The 25,107-nt window shown below is 34.5% G+C and overlaps 1 protein-coding gene across 1 annotated transcript in view; it reads right to left on the bottom strand.

Annotated features, from left to right (window-relative positions):
- The window catches only part of LOC135120979 (uncharacterized), a 51,357-nt gene that overhangs the window by 13,819 nt on the left and 12,431 nt on the right, over nt 1-25,107 (bottom strand). Inside the window, exon 3 of the mRNA XM_064045297.1 lies at nt 16,725-17,097. Coding sequence (XP_063901367.1) covers nt 16,725-17,097 — 373 coding nt within the window. The remainder of the gene's footprint in view (nt 1-16,724; nt 17,098-25,107) is intronic.

Below are 25,107 nucleotides of genomic sequence, written 5' to 3'. Positions count from 1 at the left end.
GGTTTCGTTGCACTTTCCGAGCCCGTAGGGTATCTGATTGGCTTAAAAGTACAAGAAAACACTTCAAAAGTGACGTTTCTGAAGAATTTTAACAGTTTTCTTGTATCTACGAACGCCAGAATGCATAAAATTGACCTAAACGTCTCCTTTTCCTATTCTGAGTCGATTCTGCATGCTTTAAGTGTGTTTGGTGGCTCAGAACCATCAAAAAACGTTGAAATATAGTTCAAATTCAATAAAAATCGACAAAAATACAGTTTCTAGCTAAAATTTGATGGTTTCGTTGCACTTTCCGAGCCCGTAGGGTATCTGATTGGCTTAAAAGTACAAGAAAATACTTCAAAAGTGACGTTTCTGAAGAATTTTAACAGTTTTCTTGTATCTACGAACGCCAGAATGCATAAAATTGACCTAAACGTCTCCTCTTCCTATTCTGAGTCGATTCTGCATGCTTTAAGTGTGTTTGGTGGCTCAGAACCATCAAAAAACGTTGAAATATAGTTCAAATTCAATAAAAATCGACAAAAATACAGTCTCTAGCTAAAATTTGATGGTTTCGTTGCACTTTCCGAGCCCGTAGGGTATCTGATTGGCTTAAAAGTACAAGAAAACACTTCAAAAGTGACGTTTCTGAAGAATTTTAACAGTTTTCTTGTATCTACGAACGCCAGAATGCATAAAATTGACCTAAACGTCTCCTTTTCCTATTCTGAGTCGATTCTGCATGCTTTAAGTGTGTTTGGTGGCTCAGAACCATCAAAAAACGTTGAAATGTAGTTCAAATTCAATAAAAATCGACAAAAATACAGTTTCTAGCTAAAATTTGATGGTTTCGTTGCACTTTCCGAGCCCGTTGGGTATCTGATTGGCTTAAAAGTACAAGAAAACACTTCAAAAGTGACGTTTCTGAAGAATTTTAACAGTTTTCTTGTATCTACGAACGCCAGAATGCATAAAATTGACCTAAACGTCTCCTTTTCCTATTCTGAGTCGATTCTGCATGCTTTAAGTGTGTTTGGTGGCTCAGAACCATCAAAAAACGTTGAAATATAGTTCAAATTCAATAAAAATCGACAAAAATACAGTTTCTAGCTAAAATTTGATGGTTTCGTTGCACTTTCCGAGCCCGTATGGTATCTGATTGGCTTAAAAGTACAAGAAAACACTTCAAAAGTGACGTTTCTGAAGAATTTTAACAGTTTTCTAGTATCTACGAACGCCAGAATGCATAAAATTGACCTAAACGTCTCCTTTTCCTATTCTGAGTCGATTCTGCATGCTTTAAGTGTGTTTGGTGGCTCAGAACCATCAAAAAACGTTGAAATATAGTTCAAATTCAATAAAAATCGACAAAAATACAGTTTCTAGCTAAAATTTGATGGTTTCGTTGCACTTTCCGAGCCCGTAGGGTATCTGATCGGCTTAAAAGTACAAGAAAACACTTCAAAAGTGACGTTTCTGAAGAATTTTAACAGTTTTCTTGTATCTACGAACGCCAGAATGCATAAAATTGACCTAAACGTCTCCTTTTCCTATTCTGAGTCGATTCTGCATGCTTTAAGTGTGTTTGGTGGCTCAGAACCATCAAAAAACGTTGAAATATAGTTCAAATTCAATAAAAATCGACAAAAATACAGTTTCTAGCTAAAATTTGATGGTTTCGTTGCACTTTCCGAGCCCGTAGGGTATCTGATTGGCTTAAAAGTACAAGAAAACACTTTAAAAGTGACGTTTCTGAAGAATTTTAACAGTTTTCTTGTATCTACGAACGCCAGAATGCATAAAATTGACCTAAACGTCTCCTTTTCCTATTCTGAGTCGATTCTGCATGCTTTAAGTGTGTTTGGTGGCTCAGAACCATCAAAAAACGTTGAAATATAGTTCAAATTCAATAAAAATCGACAAAAATACAGTTTCTAGCTAAAATTTGATGGTTTCGTTGCACTTTCCGAGCCCGTTGGGTATCTGATTGGCTTAAAAGTACAAGAAAACACTTCAAAAGTGACGTTTCTGAAGAATTTTAACAGTTTTCTTGTATCTACGAACGCCAGAATGCATAAAATTGACCTAAACGTCTCCTTTTCCTATTCTGAGTCGATTCTGCATGCTTTAAGTGTGTTTGGTGGCTCAGAACCATAAAAAAACGTTGAAATATAGTTGAAATTCAATAAAAATCGACAAAAATACAGTTTCTAGCTAAAATTTGATGGTTTCGTTGCACTTTCCGAGCCCGTAGGGTATCTGATTGGCTTAAAAGTACAAGAAAACACTTCAAAAGTGACGTTTCTGAAGAATTTTAACAGTTTTCTTGTATCTACGAACGCCAGAATGCATAAAATTGACCTAAACGTCTCCTTTTCCTATTCTGAGTCGATTCTGCATGCTTTAAGTGTGTTTGGTGGCTCAGAACCATCAAAAAACGTTGAAATATAGTTCAAATTCAATAAAAATCGACAAAAATACAGTTTCTAGCTAAAATTTGATGGTTTCGTTGCACTTTCCGAGCCCGTAGGGTATCTGATTGGCTTAAAAGTACAAGAAAATACTTCAAAAGTGACGTTTCTGAAGAATTTTAACAGTTTTCTTGTATCTACGAACGCCAGAATGCATAAAATTGACCTAAACGTCTCCTCTTCCTATTCTGAGTCGATTCTGCATGCTTTAAGTGTGTTTGGTGGCTCAGAACCATCAAAAAACGTTGAAATATAGTTCAAATTCAATAAAAATCGACAAAAATACAGTCTCTAACTAAAATTTGATGGTTTCGTTGCACTTTCCGAGCCCGTAGGGTATCTGATTGGCTTAAAAGTACAAGAAAACACTTCAAAAGTGACGTTTCTGAAGAATTTTAACAGTTTTCTTGTATCTACGAACGCCAGAATGCATAAAATTGACCTAAACGTCTCCTTTTCCTATTCTGAGTCGATTCTGCATGCTTTAAGTGTGTTTGGTGGCTCAGAACCATCAAAAAACGTTGAAATGTAGTTCAAATTCAATAAAAATCGACAAAAATACAGTTTCTAGCTAAAATTTGATGGTTTCGTTGCACTTTCCGAGCCCGTTGGGTATCTGATTGGCTTAAAAGTACAAGAAAACACTTCAAAAGTGACGTTTCTGAAGAATTTTAACAGTTTTCTTGTATCTACGAACGCCAGAATGCATAAAATTGACCTAAACGTCTCCTTTTCCTATTCTGAGTCGATTCTGCATGCTTTAAGTGTGTTTGGTGGCTCAGAACCATCAAAAAACGTTGAAATATAGTTCAAATTCAATAAAAATCGACAAAAATACAGTTTCTAGCTAAAATTTGATGGTTTCGTTGCACTTTCCGAGCCCGTATGGTATCTGATTGGCTTAAAAGTACAAGAAAACACTTCAAAAGTGACGTTTCTGAAGAATTTTAACAGTTTTCTAGTATCTACGAACGCCAGAATGCATAAAATTGACCTAAACGTCTCCTTTTCCTATTCTGAGTCGATTCTGCATGCTTTAAGTGTGTTTGGTGGCTCAGAACCATCAAAAAACGTTGAAATATAGTTCAAATTCAATAAAAATCGACAAAAATACAGTTTCTAGCTAAAATTTGATGGTTTCGTTGCACTTTCCGAGCCCGTAGGGTATCTGATCGGCTTAAAAGTACAAGAAAACACTTCAAAAGTGACGTTTCTGAAGAATTTTAACAGTTTTCTTGTATCTACGAACGCCAGAATGCATAAAATTGACCTAAACGTCTCCTTTTCCTATTCTGAGTCGATTCTGCATGCTTTAAGTGTGTTTGGTGGCTCAGAACCATCAAAAAACGTTGAAATATAGTTCAAATTCAATAAAAATCGACAAAAATACAGTTTCTAGCTAAAATTTGATGGTTTCGTTGCACTTTCCGAGCCCGTAGGGTATCTGATTGGCTTAAAAGTACAAGAAAACACTTCAAAAGTGACGTTTCTGAAGAATTTTAACAGTTTTCTTGTATCTACGAACGCCAGAATGCATAAAATTGACCTAAACGTCTCCTTTTCCTATTCTGAGTCGATTCTGCATGCTTTAAGTGTGTTTGGTGGCTCAGAACCATCAAAAAACGTTGAAATATAGTTCAAATTCAATAAAAATCGACAAAAATACAGTTTCTAGCTAAAATTTGATGGTTTCGTTGCACTTTCCGAGCCCGTTGGGTATCTGATTGGCTTAAAAGTACAAGAAAACACTTCAAAAGTGACGTTTCTGAAGAATTTTAACAGTTTTCTTGTATCTACGAACGCCAGAATGCATAAAATTGACCTAAACGTCTCCTTTTCCTATTCTGAGTCGATTCTGCATGCTTTAAGTGTGTTTGGTGGCTCAGAACCATAAAAAAACGTAGAAATATAGTTGAAATTCAATAAAAATCGACAAAAATACAGTTTCTAGCTAAAATTTGATGGTTTCGTTGCACTTTCCGAGCCCGTAGGGTATCTGATTGGCTTAAAAGTACAAGAAAACACTTCAAAAGTGACGTTTCTGAAGAATTTTAACAGTTTTCTTGTATCTACGAACGCCAGAATGCATAAAATTGACCTAAACGTCTCCTTTTCCTATTCTGAGTCGATTCTGCATGCTTTAAGTGTGTTTGGTGGCTCAGAACCATCAAAAAACGTTGAAATATAGTTCAAATTCAATAAAAATCGACAAAAATACAGTTTCTAGCTAAAATTTGATGGTTTCGTTGCACTTTCCGAGCCCGTAGGGTATCTGATTGGCTTAAAAGTACAAGAAAATACTTCAAAAGTGACGTTTCTGAAGAATTTTAACAGTTTTCTTGTATCTACGAACGCCAGAATGCATAAAATTGACCTAAACGTCTCCTCTTCCTATTCTGAGTCGATTCTGCATGCTTTAAGTGTGTTTGGTGGCTCAGAACCATCAAAAAACGTTGAAATATAGTTCAAATTCAATAAAAATCGACAAAAATACAGTCTCTAACTAAAATTTGATGGTTTCGTTGCACTTTCCGAGCCCGTAGGGTATCTGATTGGCTTAAAAGTACAAGAAAACACTTCAAAAGTGACGTTTCTGAAGAATTTTAACAGTTTTCTTGTATCTACGAACGCCAGAATGCATAAAATTGACCTAAACGTCTCCTTTTCCTATTCTGAGTCGATTCTGCATGCTTTAAGTGTGTTTGGTGGCTCAGAACCATCAAAAAACGTTGAAATGTAGTTCAAATTCAATAAAAATCGACAAAAATACAGTTTCTAGCTAAAATTTGATGGTTTCGTTGCACTTTCCGAGCCCGTTGGGTATCTGATTGGCTTAAAAGTACAAGAAAACACTTCAAAAGTGACGTTTCTGAAGAATTTTAACAGTTTTCTTGTATCTACGAACGCCAGAATGCATAAAATTGACCTAAACGTCTCCTTTTCCTATTCTGAGTCGATTCTGCATGCTTTAAGTGTGTTTGGTGGCTCAGAACCATCAAAAAACGTTGAAATATAGTTCAAATTCAATAAAAATCGACAAAAATACAGTTTCTAGCTAAAATTTGATGGTTTCGTTGCACTTTCCGAGCCCGTAGGGTATCTGATTGGCTTAAAAGTACAAGAAAACACTTCAAAAGTGACGTTTCTGAAGAATTTTAACAGTTTTCTAGTATCTACGAACGCCAGAATGCATAAAATTGACCTAAACGTCTCCTTTTCCTATTCTGAGTCGATTCTGCATGCTTTAAGTGTGTTTGGTGGCTCAGAACCATCAAAAAACGTTGAAATATAGTTCAAATTCAATAAAAATCGACAAAAATACAGTTTCTAGCTAAAATTTGATGGTTTCGTTGCACTTTCCGAGCCCGTAGGGTATCTGATCGGCTTAAAAGTACAAGAAAACACTTCAAAAGTGACGTTTCTGAAGAATTTTAACAGTTTTCTTGTATCTACGAACGCCAGAATGCATAAAATTGACCTAAACGTCTCCTTTTCCTATTCTGAGTCGATTCTGCATGCTTTAAGTGTGTTTGGTGGCTCAGAACCATCAAAAAACGTTGAAATATAGTTCAAATTCAATAAAAATCGACAAAAATACAGTTTCTAGCTAAAATTTGATGGTTTCGTTGCACTTTCCGAGCCCGTAGGGTATCTGATTGGCTTAAAAGTACAAGAAAACACTTCAAAAGTGACGTTTCTGAAGAATTTTAACAGTTTTCTTGTATCTACGAACGCCAGAATGCATAAAATTGACCTAAACGTCTCCTTTTCCTATTCTGAGTCGATTCTGCATGCTTTAAGTGTGTTTGGTGGCTCAGAACCATCAAAAAACGTTGAAATATAGTTCAAATTCAATAAAAATCGACAAAAATACAGTTTCTAGCTAAAATTTGATGGTTTCGTTGCTCTTTCCGAGCCCGTCGGGTATCTGATTGGCTTAAAAGTACAAGAAAACACTTCAAAAGTGACGTTTCTGAAGAATTTTAACAATTTTCTTGTATCTACGAACGCCAGAATGCATAAAATTGACCTAAACGTCTCCTTTTCCTATTCTGAGTCGATTCTGCATGCTTTAAGTGTGTTTGGTGGCTCAGAACCATCAAAAAACGTTGAAATATAGTTCAAATTCAATAAAAATCGACAAAAATACAGTTTCTAGCTAAAATTTGATGGTTTCGTTGCACTTTCCGAGCCCGTAGGGTATCTGATTGGCTTAAAAGTACAAGAAAACACTTCAAAAGTGACGTTTCTGAAGAATTTTAACAGTTTTCTTGTATCTACGAACGCCAGAATGCATAAAATTGACCTAAACGTCTCCTTTTCCTATTCTGAGTCGATTCTGCATGCTTTAAGTGTGTTTGGTGGCTCAGAACCATCAAAAAACGTTGAAATATAGTTCAAATTCAATAAAAATCGACAAAAATACAGTTTCTAGCTAAAATTTGATGGTTTCGTTGCACTTTCCGAGCCCGTAGGGTATCTGATTGGCTTAAAAGTACAAGAAAACACTTCAAAAGTGACGTTTCTGAAGAATTTTAACAGTTTTCTTGTATCTACGAACGCCAGAATGCATAAAATTGACCTAAACGTCTCCTTTTCCTATTCTGAGTCGATTCTGCATGCTTTAAGTGTGTTTGGTGGCTCAGAACCATCAAAAAACGTTGAAATATAGTTCAAATTCAATAAAAATCGACAAAAATACAGTTTCTAGCTAAAATTTGATGGTTTCGTTGCACTTTCCGAGCCCGTAGGGTATCTGATTGGCTTAAAAGTACAAGAAAACACTTCAAAAGTGACGTTTCTGAAGAATTTTAACAGTTTTCTTGTATCTACGAACGCCAGAATGCATAAAATTGACCTAAACGTCTCCTTTTCCTATTGTGAGTCGATTCTGCATGCTTTAAGTGTGTTTGGTGGCTCAGAACCATCAAAAAACGTTGAAATATAGTTCAAATTCAATAAAAATCGACAAAAATACAGTTTCTAGCTAAAATTTGATGGTTTCGTTGCACTTTCCGAGCCCGTAGGGTATCTGATTGGCTTAAAAGTACAAGAAAACACTTCAAAAGTGACGTTTCTGAAGAATTTTAACAGTTTTCTTGTATCTACGAACGCCAGAATGCATAAAATTGACCTAAACGTCTCCTTTTCCTATTCTGAGTCGATTCTGCATGCTTTAAGTGTGTTTGGTGGCTCAGAACCATCAAAAAACGTTGAAATGTAGTTCAAATTCAATAAAAATCGACAAAAATACAGTTTCTAGCTAAAATTTGATGGTTTCGTTGCACTTTCCGAGCCCGTAGGGTATCTGATTGGCTTAAAAGTACAAGAAAACACTTCAAAAGTGACGTTTCTGAAGAATTTTAACAGTTTTCTTGTATCTACGAACGCCAGAATGCATAAAATTGACCTAAACGTCTCCTTTTCCTATTCTGAGTCGATTCTGCATGCTTTAAGTGTGTTTGGTGGCTCAGAACCATCAAAAAACGTTGAAATATAGTTCAAATTCAATAAAAATCGACAAAGATACAGTTTCTAGCTAAAATTTGATGGTTTCGTTGCACTTTCCGAGCCCGTAGGGTATCTGATTGGCTTAAAAGTACAAGAAAACACTTCAAAAGTGACGTTTCTGAAGAATTTTAACAGTTTTCTTGTATCTACGAACGCCAGAATGCATAAAATTGACCTAAACGTCTCCTTTTCCTATTCTGAGTCGATTCTGCATGCTTTAAGTGTGTTTGGTGGCTCAGAACCATCAAAAAACGTTGAAATATAGTTCAAATTCAATAAAAATCGACAAAAATACAGTTTCTAGCTAAAATTTGATGGTTTCGTTGCACTTTCCGAGCCCGTAGGGTATCTGATTGGCTTAAAAGTACAAGAAAACACTTCAAAAGTGACGTTTCTGAAGAATTTTAACAGTTTTCTTGTATCTACGAACTCCAGAATGCATAAAATTGACCTAAACGTCTCCTTTTCCTATTCTGAGTCGATTCTGCATGCTTTAAGTGTGTTTGGTGGCTCAGAACCATCAAAAAACGTTGAAATATAGTTCAAATTCAAAAAAAATCGACAAAAATACAGTTTCAAGCTAAAATTTGATGGTTTCGTTGCACTTTCCGAGCCCGTAGGGTATCTGATTGGCTTAAAAGTACAAGAAAACACTTCAAAAGGGACGTTTCTGAAGAATTTTAACAGTTTTCTTGTATCTACGAACGCCAGAATGCATAAAATTGACCTAAACGTCTCCTTTTCCTATTCTGAGTCGATTCTGCATGCTTTAAGTGTGTTTGGTGGCTGAGAACCATCAAAAAACGTTGAAATATAGTTCAAATTCAATAAAAATCGACAAAAATACAGTTTCTAGCTAAAATTTGATGGTTTCGTTGCACTTTCCGAGCCCGTAGGGTATCTGATTGGCTTAAAAGTACAAGAAAACACTTCAAAAGTGACGTTTCTGAAGAATTTTAACAGTTTTCTTGTATCTACGAACGCCAGAATGCATAAAATTGACCTAAACGTCTCCTTTTCCTATTCTGAGTCGATTCTGCATGCTTTAAGTGTGTTTGGTGGCTCAGAACCATCAAAAAACGTTGAAATATAGTTCAAATTCAATAAAAATCGACAAAAATACAGTTTCTAGCTAAAATTTGATGGTTTCGTTGCACTTTCCGAGCCCGTTGGGTATCTGATTGGCTTAAAAGTACAAGAAAACACTTCAAAAGTGACATTTCTGAAGAATTTTAACAGTTTTCTTGTATCTACGAACGCCAGAATGCATAAAATTGACCTAAGCGTCTCCTTTTCCTATTCTGAGTCGATTCTGCATGCTTTAAGTGTGTTTGGTGGCTCAGAACCATCAAAAAACGTTGAAATATAGTTCAAATTCAATAAAAATCGACAAAAATACAGTTTCTAGCTAAAATTTGATGGTTTCGTTGCACTTTCCGAGCCCGTAGGGTATCTGATTGGCTTAAAAGTACAAGAAAACACTTCAAAAGTGACGTTTCTGAAGAATTTTAACAGTTTTCTTGTATCTACGAACTCCAGAATGCATAAAATTGACCTAAACGTCTCCTTTTCCTATTCTGAGTCGATTCTGCATGCTTTAAGTGTGTTTGGTGGCTCAGAACCATCAAAAAACGTTGAAATATAGTTCAAATTCAAAAAAAATCGACAAAAATACAGTTTCTAGCTAAAATTTGATGGTTTCGTTGCACTTTCCGAGCCCGTAGGGTATCTGATTGGCTTAAAAGTACAAGAAAACACTTCAAAAGGGACGTTTCTGAAGAATTTTAACAGTTTTCTTGTATCTACGAACGCCAGAATGCATAAAATTGACCTAAACGTCTCCTTTTCCTATTCTGAGTCGATTCTGCATGCTTTAAGTGTGTTTGGTGGCTCAGAACCATCAAAAAACGTTGAAATATAGTTCAAATTCAATAAAAATCGACAAAAATACAGTTTCTAGCTAAAATTTGATGGTTTCGTTGCACTTTCCGAGCCCGTTGGGTATCTGATTGGCTTAAAAGTACAAGAAAACACTTCAAAAGTGACGTTTCTGAAGAATTTTAACAGTTTTCTTGTATCTACGAACGCCAGAATGCATAAAATTGACCTAAACGTCTCCTTTTCCTATTCTGAGTCGATTCTGCATGCTTTAAGTGTGTTTGGTGGCTCAGAACCATCAAAAAACGTTGAAATATAGTTCAAATTCAATAAAAATCGACAAAAATACAGTTTCTAGCTAAAATTTGATGGTTTCGTTGCACTTTCCGAGCCCGTAGGGTATCTGATTGGCTTAAAAGTACAAGAAAACACTTCAAAAGTGACGTTTCTGAAGAATTTTAACAGTTTTCTTGTATCTACGAACGCCAGAATGCATAAAATTGACCTAAACGTCTCCTTTTCCTATTCTGAGTCGATTCTGCATGCTTTAAGTGTGTTTGGTGGCTCAGAACCATCAAAAAACGTTGAAATATAGTTCAAATTCAATAAAAATCGACAAAAATACAGTTTCTAGCTAAAATTTGATGGTTTCGTTGCACTTTCCGAGCCCGTAGGGTATCTGATTGGCTTAAAAGTACAAGAAAACACTTCAAAAGTGACGTTTCTGAAGAATTTTAACAGTTTTCTTGTATCTACGAACGCCAGAATGCATAAAATTGACCTAAACGTCTCCTTTTCCTATTCTGAGTCGATTCTGCATGCTTTAAGTGTGTTTGGTGGCTCAGAACCATCAAAAAACGTTGAAATATAGTTCAAATTCAATAAAAATCGACAAAAATACAGTTTCTAGCTAAAATTTGATGGTTTCGTTGCACTTTCCGAGCCCGTAGGGTATCTGATTGGCTTAAAAGTACAAGAAAACACTTCAAAAGTGACGTTTCTGAAGAATTTTAACAGTTTTCTTGTATCTACGAACGCCAGAATGCATAAAATTGACCTAAGCGTCTCCTTTTCCTATTCTGAGTCGATTCTGCATGCTTTAAGTGTGTTTGGTGGCTCAGAACCATCAAAAAACGTTGAAATATAGTTCAAATTCAATAAAAATCGACAAAAATACAGTTTCTAGCTAAAATTTGATGGTTTCGTTGCACTTTCCGAGCCCGTAGGGTATCTGATTGGTTTAAAAGTACAAGAAAACACTTCAAAAGTGACGTTTCTGAAGAATTTTAATAGTTTTCTTGTATCTACGAACGCCAGAATGCATAAAATTGACCTAAACGTCTCCTTTTCCTATTCTGAGTCGATTCTGCATGCTTAAGTGTGTTTGGTGGCTCAGAACCATCAAAAAACTTTGAAATATAGTTCAAATTCAATAAAAATCGACAAAAATACAGTTTCTAGCTAAAATTTGATGGTTTCGTTGCACTTTCCGAGCCCGTAGGGTATCTGATTGGCTTAAAAGTACAAGCAAACACTTCAAAAGTGACGTTTCTGAAGAATTTTAACAGATTTCTTGGATCTACGAACATCAGAATGCATAAAATTGACCTAAACGTCTCCTTTTCCTATTCTGAGTCGATTCTGCATGCTTTAAGTGTGTTTGGTGGCTCAGAACCATCAAAAAACGTTGAAATATAGTTCAAATTCAATAAAAATCGACAAAAATACAGTTTCTAGCTAAAATTTGATGGTTTCGTTGCACTTTCCGAGCCCGTAGGGTATCTGATTGGCTTAAAAGTACAAGAAAACACTTCAAAAGTGACGTTTCTGAAGAATTTTAACAGTTTTCTTGTATCTACGAGCGCCAGAATGCATAAAATTGACCTAAACGTCTCCTTTTCCTATTCTGAGTCGATTCTGCATGCTTTCAGTGTGTTTGGTGGCTCAGAACCATCAAAAAACGTTGAAATATAGTTCAAATTCAATAAAAATCGACAAAAATACAGTTTCTAGCTAAAATTTGATGGTTTCGTTGCACTTTCCGAGCCCGTAGGGTATCTGATTGGCTTAAAAGTACAAGAAAACACTTCAAAAGTGACGTTTCTGAAGAATTTTAACAGTTTTCTTGTATCTACGAACGCCAGAATGCATAAAATTGACCTAAACGTCTCCTTTTCCTATTCTGAGTCGATTCTGCATGCTTTAAGTGTGTTTGGTGGCTCAGAACCATCAAAAAACGTTGAAATATAGTTCAAATTCAATAAAAATCGACAAAAATACAGTTTCTAGCTAAAATTTGATGGTTTCGTTGCACTTTCCGAGCCCGTAGGGTTTCTGATTGGCTTAAAAGTACAAGAAAACACTTCAAAAGTGACGTTTCTGAAGAATTTTAACAGTTTTCTTGTATCTACGAACGCCAGAATGCATAAAATTGACCTAAACGTCTCCTTTTCCTATTCTGAGTCGATTCTGCATGCTTTAAGTGTGTTTGGTGGCTCAGAACCATCAAAAAACGTTGAAATATAGTTCAAATTCAATAAAAATCGACAAAAATACAGTTTCTAGCTAAAATTTGATGGTTTCGTTGCACTTTCCGAGCCCGTAGGCTATCTGATTGGCTTAAAAGTACAAGAAAACACTTCAAAAGTGACGTTTCTGAAGAATTTTAACAGTTTTCTTGTATCTACGAACGCCAGAATGCATAAAATTGACCTAAACGTCTCCTTTTCCTATTCTGAGTCGATTCTGCATGCTTTAAGTGTGTTTGGTGGCTCAGAACCATCAAAAAACGTTGAAATATAGTTCAAATTCAATAAAAATCGACAAAAATACAGTTTCTAGCTAAAATTTGATGGTTTCGTTGCACTTTCCGAGCTCGTAGGGTATCTGATTGGCTTAAAAGTACAAGAAAACACTTCAAAAGTGACGTTTCTGAAGAACTTTAACAGTTTTCTTGTATCCACGAACGCCAGAATGCATAAAATTGACCTAAACGTCTCCTTTTCCTATTCTGAGTCGATTCTGCATGCTTTAAGTGTGTTTGGTGGCTCAGAACCATCAAAAAACGTTGAAATATAGTTCAAATTCAATAAAAATCGACAAAAATACAGTTTCTAGCTAAAATTTGATGGTTTCGTTGCACTTTCCGAGCCCGTAGGGTATCTGATTGGCTTAAAAGTACAAGAAAACACTTCAAAAGTGACGTTTCTGAAGAATTTTAACAGTTTTCTTGTATCTACGAACGCCAGAATGCATAAAATTGACCTAAACGTCTCCTTTTCCTATTCTGAGTCGATTCTGCATGCTTTAAGTGTGTTTGGTGGCTCAGAACCATCAAAAAACGTTGAAATATAGTTCAAATTCAATAAAAATCGACAAAAATTCAGTTTCTAGCTAAAATTTGATGGTTTCGTTGCACTTTCCGAGCCCGTAGGGTATCTGATTGGCTTAAAAGTACAAGAAATCACTTCAAAAGTGACGTTTCTGAAGAATTTTAACAGTTTTCTTGTATCTACGAACGCCAGAATGCATAAAATTGACCTAAACGTCTCCTTTTCCTATTCTGAATCGATTCTGCATGCTTTAAGTGTGTTTGGTGGCTCAGAACCATCAAAAAACGTTGAAATATAGTTCAAATTCAATAAAAATCGACAAAAATACAGTTTCTAGCTAAAATTTGATGGTTTCGTTGCACTTTCCGAGCCCGTAGGGTATCTGATTGGCTTAAAAGTACAAGAAAACACTTCAAAAGTGACGTTTCTGAAGAATTTTAACAGTTTTCTTGTATCTACGAACGCCAGAATGCATAAAATTGACCTAAACCTTTCCTTTTCCTATTCTGAGTCGATTCTGCATGCTTTAAGTGTGTTTGGTGGCTCAGAACCATCAAAAAACGTTGAAATGTAGTTCAAATTCAATAAAAATCGACAAAAATACAGTTTCTAGCTAAAATTTGATGGTTTCGTTGCACTTTCCGAGCCCGTAGGGTATCTGATTGGCTTAAAAGTACAAGAAAACACTTCAAAAGTGACGTTTCTGAAGAATTTTAACAGTTTTCTTGTATCTACGAACGCCAGAATGCATAAAATTGACCTAAACGTCTCCTTTTCCTATTCTGAGTCGATTCTGCATGCTTTAAGTGTGTTTGGTGGCTCAGAACCATCAAAAAACGTTGAAATATAGTTCAAATTCAATAAAAATCGACAAAAATACAGTTTCTAGCTAAAATTTGATGGTTTCGTTGCACTTTCCGAGCCCGTAGGGTATCTGATTGGCTTAAAAGTACAAGAAAACACTTCAAAAGTGACGTTTCTGAAGAATTTTAACAGTTTTCTTGTATCTACGAACGCCAGAATGCATAAAATTGACCTAAACGTCTCCTTTTCCTATTCTGAGTCGATTCTGCATGCTTTAAGTGTGTTTGGTGGCTCAGAACCATCAAAAAACGTTGAAATATAGTTCAAATTCAATAAAAATCGACAAAAATACAGTTTCTAGCTAAAATTTGATGGTTTCGTTGCACTTTCCGAGGCCGTAGGGTATCTGATTGGCTTAAAAGTACAAGAAAACACTTCAAAAGTGACGTTTCTGAAGAATTTTAACAGTTTTCTTGTATCTACGAACGCCAGAATGCATAAAATTGACCTAAACGTCTCCTTTTCCTATTCTGAGTCGATTCTGCATGCTTTAAGTGTGTTTGGTGGCTCAGAACCATCAAAAAACGTTGAAATATAGTTCAAATTCAATAAAAATCGACAAAAATACAGTTTCTAGCTAAAATTTCATGGTTTCGTTGCACTTTCCGAGCCCGTAGGGTATCTGATTGGCTTAAAAGTACAAGAAAACACTTCAAAAGTGACGTTTCTAAAGAATTTTAACAGTTTTCTTGTATCTACGAACGCCAGAATGCATAAAATTGACCTAAACGTCTCCTTTTCCTATTCTGAGTCGATTCTGCATGCTTTAAGTGTGTTTGGTGGCTCAGAACCATCAACAAACGTTGAAATATAGTTCAAATTCAAAAAAAATCGACAAAAATACAGTTTCTAGCTAAAATTTGATGGTTTCGTTGCACTTTCCGAGCCCGTAGGGTATCTGATTGGCTTAAAAGTACAAGAAAACACTTCAAAAGTGACGTTTCTGAAGAATTTTAACAGTTTTCTTGTATCTACGAACGCCAGAATGCATAAAATTGACCTAAACGTCTCCTTTTCCTATTCTGAGTCGATTCTGCATGCTTTAAGTGTGTTTGGTGGCTCAGAACCATCAAAAAACGTTGAAATATAGTTCAAATTCAATAAAAATCGACAAAAATACAGTTTCTAGCTAAAATTTGATGGTTTCGTTGCACTTTCCGAGCCCGTAGGGTATCTGATTGGCTTAAAAGTACAAGAAAACACTTCAAAAGTGACGTTTCTGAAGAATTTTAACAGTTTTCTTGTATCTACGAACGCCAGAATGCATAAAATTGACCTAAACGTCTCCTTTTCCTATTCTGAGTCGATTCTGCATGCTTTAAGTGTGTTTGGTGGCTCAGAACCATCAAAAAACGTTGAAATATAGTTCAAATTCAATAAAAATCGACAAAAATACAGTTTCTAGCTAAAATTTGATGGTTTCGTTGCACTTTCCGAGCCCGTAGGGTATCTGATTGGCTTAAAAGTACAAGAAAACACTTCAAAAGTGACGTTTCTGAAGAATTTTAACAGTTTTCTTGTATCTACGAACGCCAGAATGCATAAAATTGACCTAAACGTCTCCTTTTCCTATTCTGAGTCGATTCTGCATGCTTTAAGTGAGTTTGGTGGCTCAGAACCATCAAAAAACGTTGAAATATAGTTCAAATTCAATAAAAATCGACAAAAATACAGTTTCTAGCTAAAATTTGATGGTTTCGTTGCACTTTCCGAGGCCGTAGGGTATCTGATTGGCTTAAAAGTACAAGAAAACACTTCAAAAGTGACGTTTCTGAAGAATTTTAACAGTTTTCTTGTATCTACGAACGCCAGAATGCATAAAATTGACCTAAACGTCTCCTTTTCCTATTCTGAGTCGATTCTGCATGCTTTAAGTGTGTTTGGTGGCTCAGAACCATCAAAAAACGTTGAAATATAGTAAGTAAGTAAGTAAGTAAGTAATTTTATTGTGCTAAAAACATAAAGTTTATACACTCGTCCAAAGTTTACAAGAATGTAATAGTAAAAATAAACATAAAAACCATGCAATACAATACTTATGTAGATTATGAGCTAGCTACATGATAAACAAGAAATTACTCAAAATTATATTGAAAATATTCATTGAAACTATAAAAACTATTTTCGGTTAAGACATCCTTGATTTTTTTTAGAAATTGAGATGGTGGAAGGTTGCGGAAACTCTGAGGTAATTTGTTAAAGAACACTATACAGAAATAGTTCCTGGCAGTTCTGCAACGGTTTATTCTCAAATTTTCGATTAACAAATTTGTGGACCTGGTATTATAGTCATGGAAAGAACTCAGTGTAGGAAATTGATTAATTTGGTTTACTAAAAATTTAAAACAGTGATAGATGTACAAGCAGGGCAATGTCAAAATATTTAAGGATTGAAATGAAAATTTGCAATCATTACGATAACCAATACCTGAAAGGATTCTAATAGCTCTTCTTTGAAGCCTAAAAAGGTTTTGTGACGAGGCGCTGTGTCCCCAGATTAGTATACCATATACTAAGTGAGATTGTATTAGCGCATAATATGCAATTTTTAATATATTTTGATCAACATGATTTGATAAGTTTCTTAAGAGATAAGTATTTTTAGAAATGATGTGAACAATATAATCCACATGTTCATGCCAAAGTAATTTAGTATCTAGAACAATTCCGAGAAACTTGTTAGTACTTTTCGTATCCGCAAAAGACTTATCTTTCTTCAATGAAAATACCATCTGAACTGATTTGTTCTTATTTACGCAAAGTTTGTTGGCGAAAAACCAAGGTTCCGCTTGCGAAGATATATTCATAAGAGTACTTATTACTAATGAAGATGACATTGCCTTTTTACTAAAAGTAGTATCGTCCGCGTACAATATCGTAAAAAAATCAGGGAAATAGTATGGCAGATCGTTCACATAAATTAAGAAAAGTAGAGGCCCTAAGATGGACCCCTGAGGTACACCATACGCGATTTGTTCTTTATCGGAGACTATACCATCAACAGAGACTACTTGCAATCGATTCAAAAGATACGATGAAATTAATCTAGTGGCATCTGGCTGAAAGTTGTAAAAAAAAAGTTTACGGATTAGTATTTCATGAGACATGCAGTCAAATGCCTTACTAAGATCTAGAAAGGCAGACACAAAATATTCACCATCTTGAAAGGATTTAACGACATTATCAATAAAAGATAGAACAGCTTTTTCAGTGGATAAGCCTTTTCGAAATCCAAACTGATTTGTACAAAACAAGTTATTACTAATAAAGAATTCAAGGATTTGTTCTAACATTAATTTTTCGAACACTTTAGACAACACTGGAAGAAGGGAGATTGGTCGATAGTTATCAACTTCATTGACATTACCTTTTTTGTATATTGGACATACTAAAGCCAATTTTAAGCAGTCTGGAAAAACCGAGTCAACAATACATTTATTTATTAATTTGGTCAAAGGTGCAATTAGTATATCCTTTACTGATTTTATAACGTCGACATTGAACCCATAAATATCTTTACTGCTCTTATTTTTTAATTTATTCAATGCCTCACGTACTTGTACCTCACTAACTGTCCTGAATTTAAAGAACATATGTGACGTGTTATTAACAGATATCATAATTTTAACAGGATCAAGATTAGTATTTGGTAAGGAATTAAGAATATTTTTAGCAATGCTCGAGAAATGTAAATTGAATTCGTTAGAGGAAATTTTTGTAGTTTCATGAATAGTACGTTTTCTACTTCTGTTTATTAATGACCACATAGCTTTAGAATTATTAGAATTGTTTTTAATAAAGACATTATTAGCTGCAATTTTAGCTTTTTTAACAGCTTCTTCATATTTACGCTTAAAGTTATTATATATTATTTTCAAACCCAAAGTCCCATATAATCTGTAAGAACTATATATTAGATGCAGAGTTTCTCGCATGATTTTTAAATCAGGGGTATACCAAATTATAAGTAGTTATATAGTGGGGGTTCTAGACCAGGTCAAATGAGGTCAAACTGGTCCAGCTCCCCCATTACTTTTCATCGAGCGGTCATTGACCTTTCATTTGTTGTCGAGCTTGTCGGTGCACGTGGCTGACCTTGCCAGCTGGTCCAGCTCCCCCATTACTTTTCATCGGGCGATCATTGACCTAGTCGTTGCTCGACCTTGGTCGTTTATTGCCCTCGTTCATCTCGAGATCTATCCCCTCTTTTCGTTTAGGTCGGGGAGGGATCTCGGACGCAATCTCGCATCCCCACTTCCGTTTTATACTTGTATAAAAGTCGATGGATTCGTCTGTAGGAATTACGTTTATTGCCCTTGGTCATCTCGAGATCTATCCCCTCTTTTTTTTTTTAGGTCGGGTCGCTGCACGGGGCTGGCCTTGGCTGACTTGCCTTAGGACTTCACGTGCCTGACCTGTACGTTTTGGCAATGCCTTTTACTCGATCGACCTGACCCGTTTTTCCATAGTCAGGTTGGCCGAGCGGTCTAAGGCGTCAGATTTAAGCTCTGATTCTCGAAAGGGAGCGTGGGTTCGAATCCCACACCTGACAGTTTTTTTTTTTCGTTCGTTATTTTGACGTTTTGTGTTGCGATTAAATAAAACACAGTTTAATATAGTATTATTTATTGAGGAAACCTTGAATACAACCAATTGTAAATACATTTAGCATTGTTTAAAGAACAGTAACATTTTTTATTATTAGCAATATGTTTATCACATGCTGGGATTTCTTTAGATAATTTCACAGAGTCTTCAATTGTTTCGAGGTTCACAATTTTGGGGCAGTCTTTTCCTAGCGTTTCCCTAAGGTAATTTTCTTTACATTTTCCTTTTACATATAAGATCTCCACTGCATATTCCTTGATGTATTTGAACAAAATTTCTTTTACAGATATCTGCTCCTTGAAGCCGTCATTAAATCTCAACATGTGATGATAACGTTCTAGATATCTAGCTTGTTTCTTCGTTCTTTCATCGATTTCTTTGAGTTGTTTTGTAGATTTGAATGTTTCGTGTATTGTGTTAATTCCATCGTAAATCGCAAGTTCTTTTACAATGAATTCAGGTAGACAAAAACCTTGTACGTCGACTACAACCAACTTCATCGTATCAATTATGTTAACTGACTGAGAGAAAAGCGACTATGTAATTTTTTTTTTATCAATCCAACTGTTGTGGGTATTATTAAATCCTAACCATTTAACATAAAGTTGATTACCTTTCTTTTTTAAAACTTTTTCAACGAGATATACACCTGGATGCTTAACTTTCAATAGTTCCATTTCATAGAAACCACCTAAAATGTTTTCACCCTTTTCATCTTTCAAAAAATATGTGGTGGGATTAGTGAGATTAATTTTTCTTATTATGAAAATCTCATTTGACCAATTGGGTGTGTATCCCTTATCGAATATTCCGCGATACTTACTTATTCTTACGTTATCACCAACTTTAAATTTTGATTTATTGCTAACTATTTTAATCTGAGTATAAGCAGCTTTTAGAATAGCGTTTTCATTACTTTTGTTAACTTGTGACGGTTTCATTTTTATAGTACGATGATAAGAATTATTATATCGATGTACCACATTTGCCAATAAATCTAACCATTTATAATTTCCTTGCAAACTAAATTCTTTCCACATTAAATTTTTTAATGTGCGATTTACTCTTTCGACGATTGAGGCTTTTTTTAAACTGTAGACATTGTAATGATTAATTTTGTATTTTTTCATAAGATTTTGAAACTTTACGTTGTAGAATTCTTTTCCTTGATCTGTTTGTAAATTTTTGGGTAACCGTACGATTTTGGATAAAATTGTTTCCATTGCAGTGGCGATTTGTTGAGCATCTTTTGACTTTACAGGGACAGCCCACACGTATTTTGAGAAACAGTCAATAACAACAAGTATATATTTGTATCCTCTGTTTATCTTAGCATACGGTATCATTTCCACTAGATCTGCTTGTAATGTTTCATTAATACCTTTTATTATAACCTTGCGTCGTTTAAAATTAATTCTTACGGGTTTGTGCAATTCTGCAACAATATCTCTTTTAATGGGAGTTGGCTCATACACCTTCTTGCGTTTCATTTTTATCAGTCTTATGTATATAATGTGCTTTCTCGGCACTAACTAACGATTCTTCAAAATTAACAGGACATTTTATTATCATTTCTGCGAACAAATTTGGTACATTTTCTGTTTTATTTACAGCATATTTGAACGATATTCGATCACCGTTACGTAGTACAAATCCTTTCAATTCTTCTTTACTAAAAAATTTGTTATTTACATAAACATTTATTTCATTAATGGTAATATTCAATTTTGTAAGGGTTCCAATTTCTAAAGGAAACGTATAGTGCGTTTCTTTAGAATTTAATACATACGTGTTTTCCACGGTTTTATCGGATTCGAAGCGAAATATCAGATTATAGAACATATAGTTTGAAATAGTAATCATATCATTGTCGATAGAACCTGAAAGTTTAGCATGTTTTAACAAATGACGCCCGAATTTATCCAGAGTCATATTAAGCAATAATTTTAGCTTCGCGTAGTTCTTCTATTATAGAAACGATTTCGTTTTGATGACCCGAATGGCCTGCTGTCTGGGAAGCGACTAACAACTTCAGTCTTTCAACTAATTCATTTGGATCTTCCCAATACACATAATCAACTTTATTTGTGTTTACTTCTTTAAATAGTACTTGACCACCTTTCTTCGGTTTTTTATACTTCGTGAGAGTTGAGAATAATGGTCCTATAATATTTTTGTATTTCATCGAACTTGTACCCAATATTCGATCATTTTCATCGAAATTTCTTCGATATGCATTGGTTTTTTCTAAAATTTTTTTGTAAATTTCCTTGTCTTCCGTAGTAAAATGAACAGGCTTCTTTTTAAAAATAAGTTCATAAATTCCAGGAGTCCCTTTAAAGATTTCATTGTCTATTTTTATATCTGGACCTATAAATTGTACCTCCTTCGAACCAATATAAAATTTCTCTGAGAAAGTGTCATGTCTTACGCCTGTTCTGTGATCAAATTTACTTTCTGCATCGTGATGCATTTCGTCAATATATTTTCTGGGTAATTCATCAAAATCATTTAAATATTCGTTGTAAACGTCTGTATCAACGATGTTTTTAATATAATTTTTACTTAACTGAACAGATTTTTCAAGAACCTCATTGAAGTTATAATTATCATTGTCTTCCTCGGGAATGTATTGGAACACATTGTCCTGTGCATCTGTTTTATTTATTGATTCTTCGAAATCTTCCTGTGATAAAACATCATATTTTGAACTAATCGGACTCATTCGATCTTCTTTTTCATTTTTGATGGCATCGATTCTTTTCACAAGGTTAGCAACTTTTGTAGCAATTCTTTTTTGTCTTGGCGTGAAAATTTCTGCTTGCTTTGGTGTAGTAACAATAGTTTTTTTCTCACGAACAGGAGACAGAATTGTATTTTCTAACTTTCGCTTTGTAGGTGTACTGTCCTCAATGTTCAACACATCTTGATTACTTTTTATTGGATTTTCACTCCGTCTCTCAATTAATGTTTCCAAATGTTTAGTGAGGGGTTCATACTTTTTCTCTTCATTTCGTTGAGTTGCTTTAATTAGTTCTAATTTTCTTTGTAAATCTTTTCTTTTCTTAATCAGTTTCCTTTTTAAATCAACCACATCTGATATTTTTGAATCCATGTCTCCTAAGGCTTCCGAAAATACAAATAAACTGAATCTATTTATTTGAATGATAGGCTTATATACCTATGCAAAATTTCACAAACATTCTATAAAAATACTTTATTCAATAGTACAGATGCACATGTTTTGTTTTGCAATGATCTCTTATATGATCTTTATAGTAGCAGTATATACATGGTAAGTTAGGAGTATCTGTTTCACCTCCACATTTTGGACATTTATATTTTACAGGAACTGGCATGTTGAATGTTCAACATACTTCTATAGACTGAAATTATGAAAATGGATCAATAAAATTATCAAATCCTTTTCTAAACCGACCACTACGAATTTCGTTCTCCTTATCGACTACTAAAAAATCATAACTGTTTTGCCAGCAAAATGAACACATTTCTTTAAATTTATCAAATGAGATATCAGTGCCGATATGATCATCATAGATATGGCGCAAGTTTAAATTATCTTGCTTAAATAAAATGATAAAATTTGCGTTGTCTCTTATTAGATGCTTAGGAATACATGTGTAGGTTTGACATAAATAAAAACAATCTATATTTCTGTGTCGTCCCATGCTAAAATATTCTTTCATTAAATTTTGCTTGTCACATGCCACATCGTCAAAAATAAAGACAGAATTAGTTTTAGCTTTGTGCGGTGGTGGTATGTTGTTATTGTCGAAATTGCTGAAACTATAAAAATTTATACCTTTAATAGGTTTTAGAAGATTTTCCAAATATTGATATTTTGGTTGGAAAAGAGATTTAGAATACACATAGACATTTTCAAATCTTAAACCATTTGGATGTTCGATTAAACCTATCATAACATTAGTCTTTCCGCAGTTAGACGGTCCGACAATAATACATCTTACTGTAGATGGTAAAAGATCCCCATGTCTTTTATTCCCACTATTAATTTTGATATCGTTATTATTTATCGGCAATTTGAGGTTTTGAGGTGTCAAACGCATTTCGACATCTGATTAAGAAACTGACATGTGGGGGGGTATAAATACTAAATTTTTCTACGTTTCCGTTAGTAGTTTAGCTGATCCGAAAGTTTGAGTATAAATGAAGATTACGAAGCGAAAAAGGAACAGTCGTCGGATTGAGACCTACAGAAAGAGATATTGTGGACGTGGGATCGTAAATTCGGTTATTAATAAATTACCGTTTGAACTTCATATTCCCGGTTATAACTTTTGTGGACCAGGAACTAAATTAGAAAAACGATTAGCAAGAGGAGATAAAGGCCGGAATCAATTAGATGAAGCTTGCAAATTTCACGATATAGCTTATGGTGAACATAAAGATTTGGAAAATCGACATAAGGCCGATAAAGTTCTGTTAGATAAAGCGAAACTTAGACTACGTTCTTCGGACGCTTCTTTGGGCGAAAAAGCTGCTGCTTTAGGTGTTGCGGCTGCGATGAAAGCTAAAATAAAACTCGGTATGGGTTGTCGAGTCAAAAGACAAACTAGCAAACGTGGAAAAGTCTTGAATTTTAATGATTTAAGAAATTCCGCCAGACTTGCTTTAAAAAATAAGAAATTTAAGAATATGAACGATGCTGTAAAAGTGGCCATGAGAGCAGTAAAATCATCAAAAGGAAAAAAGAGAGTGAGACCTGTTCGTCACAGACGTATAATACCCATACCGAAAAGTGGTGGATTTTTACCTCTACTACCAATATTTGCCGCTTTAGGCGCTCTGGGATCTCTAGGTGGTGGCGCAGCAGCCATTGCAAAAGCTGTTAACGATGCTAAATCAGCTAAAGAACAGTTGAAAGAAAATCAACGACACAATCAGAAAATGGAGTCGATAGCTGTAGGAAAGTCAGGAAGTGGATTATATTTGAAACCATATAAAAGAGGATATGGTCTTTTTTTAGCTCCATCAAAATTTCAAAAGAACTCCCGATAAATATTCCAAAACATGCTCTCACCAACATCGACATTTACAAATATGTAAAGCGTTTGAAAATTCCCCGCTTCAGAGGAGTTTTTATGAAAAATTCACTTCCAAATAAAGTACGCCTTAATGAGTGTGGTATATTAAATTTAGACAATAAGGAAGGTCCTGGAACACATTGGACAGCTTATAAAAAAACTCGAAACGAAGTTATATACTTTGATAGTTATGGAGATTTGAGACCACCTCTTGAACTGATCAAATATTTACAAAGCAACGGTTTCTGTAATATAGTATATAATTATGAATCTTTACAGGCTTTTAATAGTATTAATTGTGGACATTTGTGTTTAAGATTCCTATATAACTGCTACAAATAAAATTGTTTGAAATTCGAGCGTTTTAGTTGAACTGTTAGTGTCGTCGAAGTAAGTTGCACGATGTCCAACGTATTCTCATTGGATGGAAACAGTTCTGTACTTTCGAGCAGATACTATCCACCAATTATCTTGGAAGATTATAACTATGCTTTAGGATTAGAAAGTTTGGTTACTTGGAATTCTTTTCCAAATATCGATAGCAATAACAACAAATTTTATTTTTTTACACCAGACAAAAAAGAGCATTACATAGAAATTCCCGAGGGTTCTTACGAGATAGAAGACATTGAGTCGTATTTAAATAAAGAAATCAAAAACTATATGGAACATTATTTTCAATACGAAATTGACAAACACGGAAATAGAATAAAGAAATTTAAAATGTTAACACCAAGCTTAATAATTAGAGGAAATAATAATACTTTAAAATCGGAAGTTAAATGTACTCTTGATATAAATTTTTCAAGAAAGGATTCGTTAGGGAATTTATTGGGATTTAAGGATACCATTCTGAAAGCGCATAAAACTCATATATCAGATTTTCCAGCAAAAATTTTAAAGGTAAATGCTCTTTGCGTTTATTGCAATATAGTAACTGGTTCATACAAGAACGGAAGTCCCGTTCACGTTATCCATCAATTTTTTCCAACAGTACCACCCGGTTACAAAATAGTGGAACGACCATTAAATGTGATATATCTACCAATTAATACGAAACAAATAGATGAAATAATCGTTAAAATAACAGATCAAGAAGGTAATATTGTTAGTTTCAGAGGTGAAGAGGTAGGTGTACGGTTGCATCTTAAGAAGGTCACGTGATGGGTATTATATTTAATGAAAATCTAAAAAACCGAAATTCGGTATATATAAGTAGGACAATGAAAAAGAGATCAGTCAGTCCTTTGAGAAGGGTCAAACGTTTAACTTTAGGCAATCGTAAATTTCTTGAATCTCTAGGATTAACGGTCTTGAAATAATATTTTTATTGAATATATAAATCAGCAATGAATTTTGAAATATTAAACGTAAGCGAAAAAGCTGCCTATGATC

The sequence above is a fragment of the Zophobas morio genome, unplaced genomic scaffold (genome assembly GCF_036711695.1).
Source record: "Zophobas morio isolate AGI-343-1 ecotype UQ-CSIRO unplaced genomic scaffold, CSIRO_AGI_Zmor_V1 ptg000469l, whole genome shotgun sequence".
NCBI classification, from domain to species: domain Eukaryota; kingdom Metazoa; phylum Arthropoda; class Insecta; order Coleoptera; family Tenebrionidae; genus Zophobas; species Zophobas morio.
Note: the sequence above shows the minus strand (reverse complement) of the source record. Positions and strands in the feature narration are given on the sequence as shown.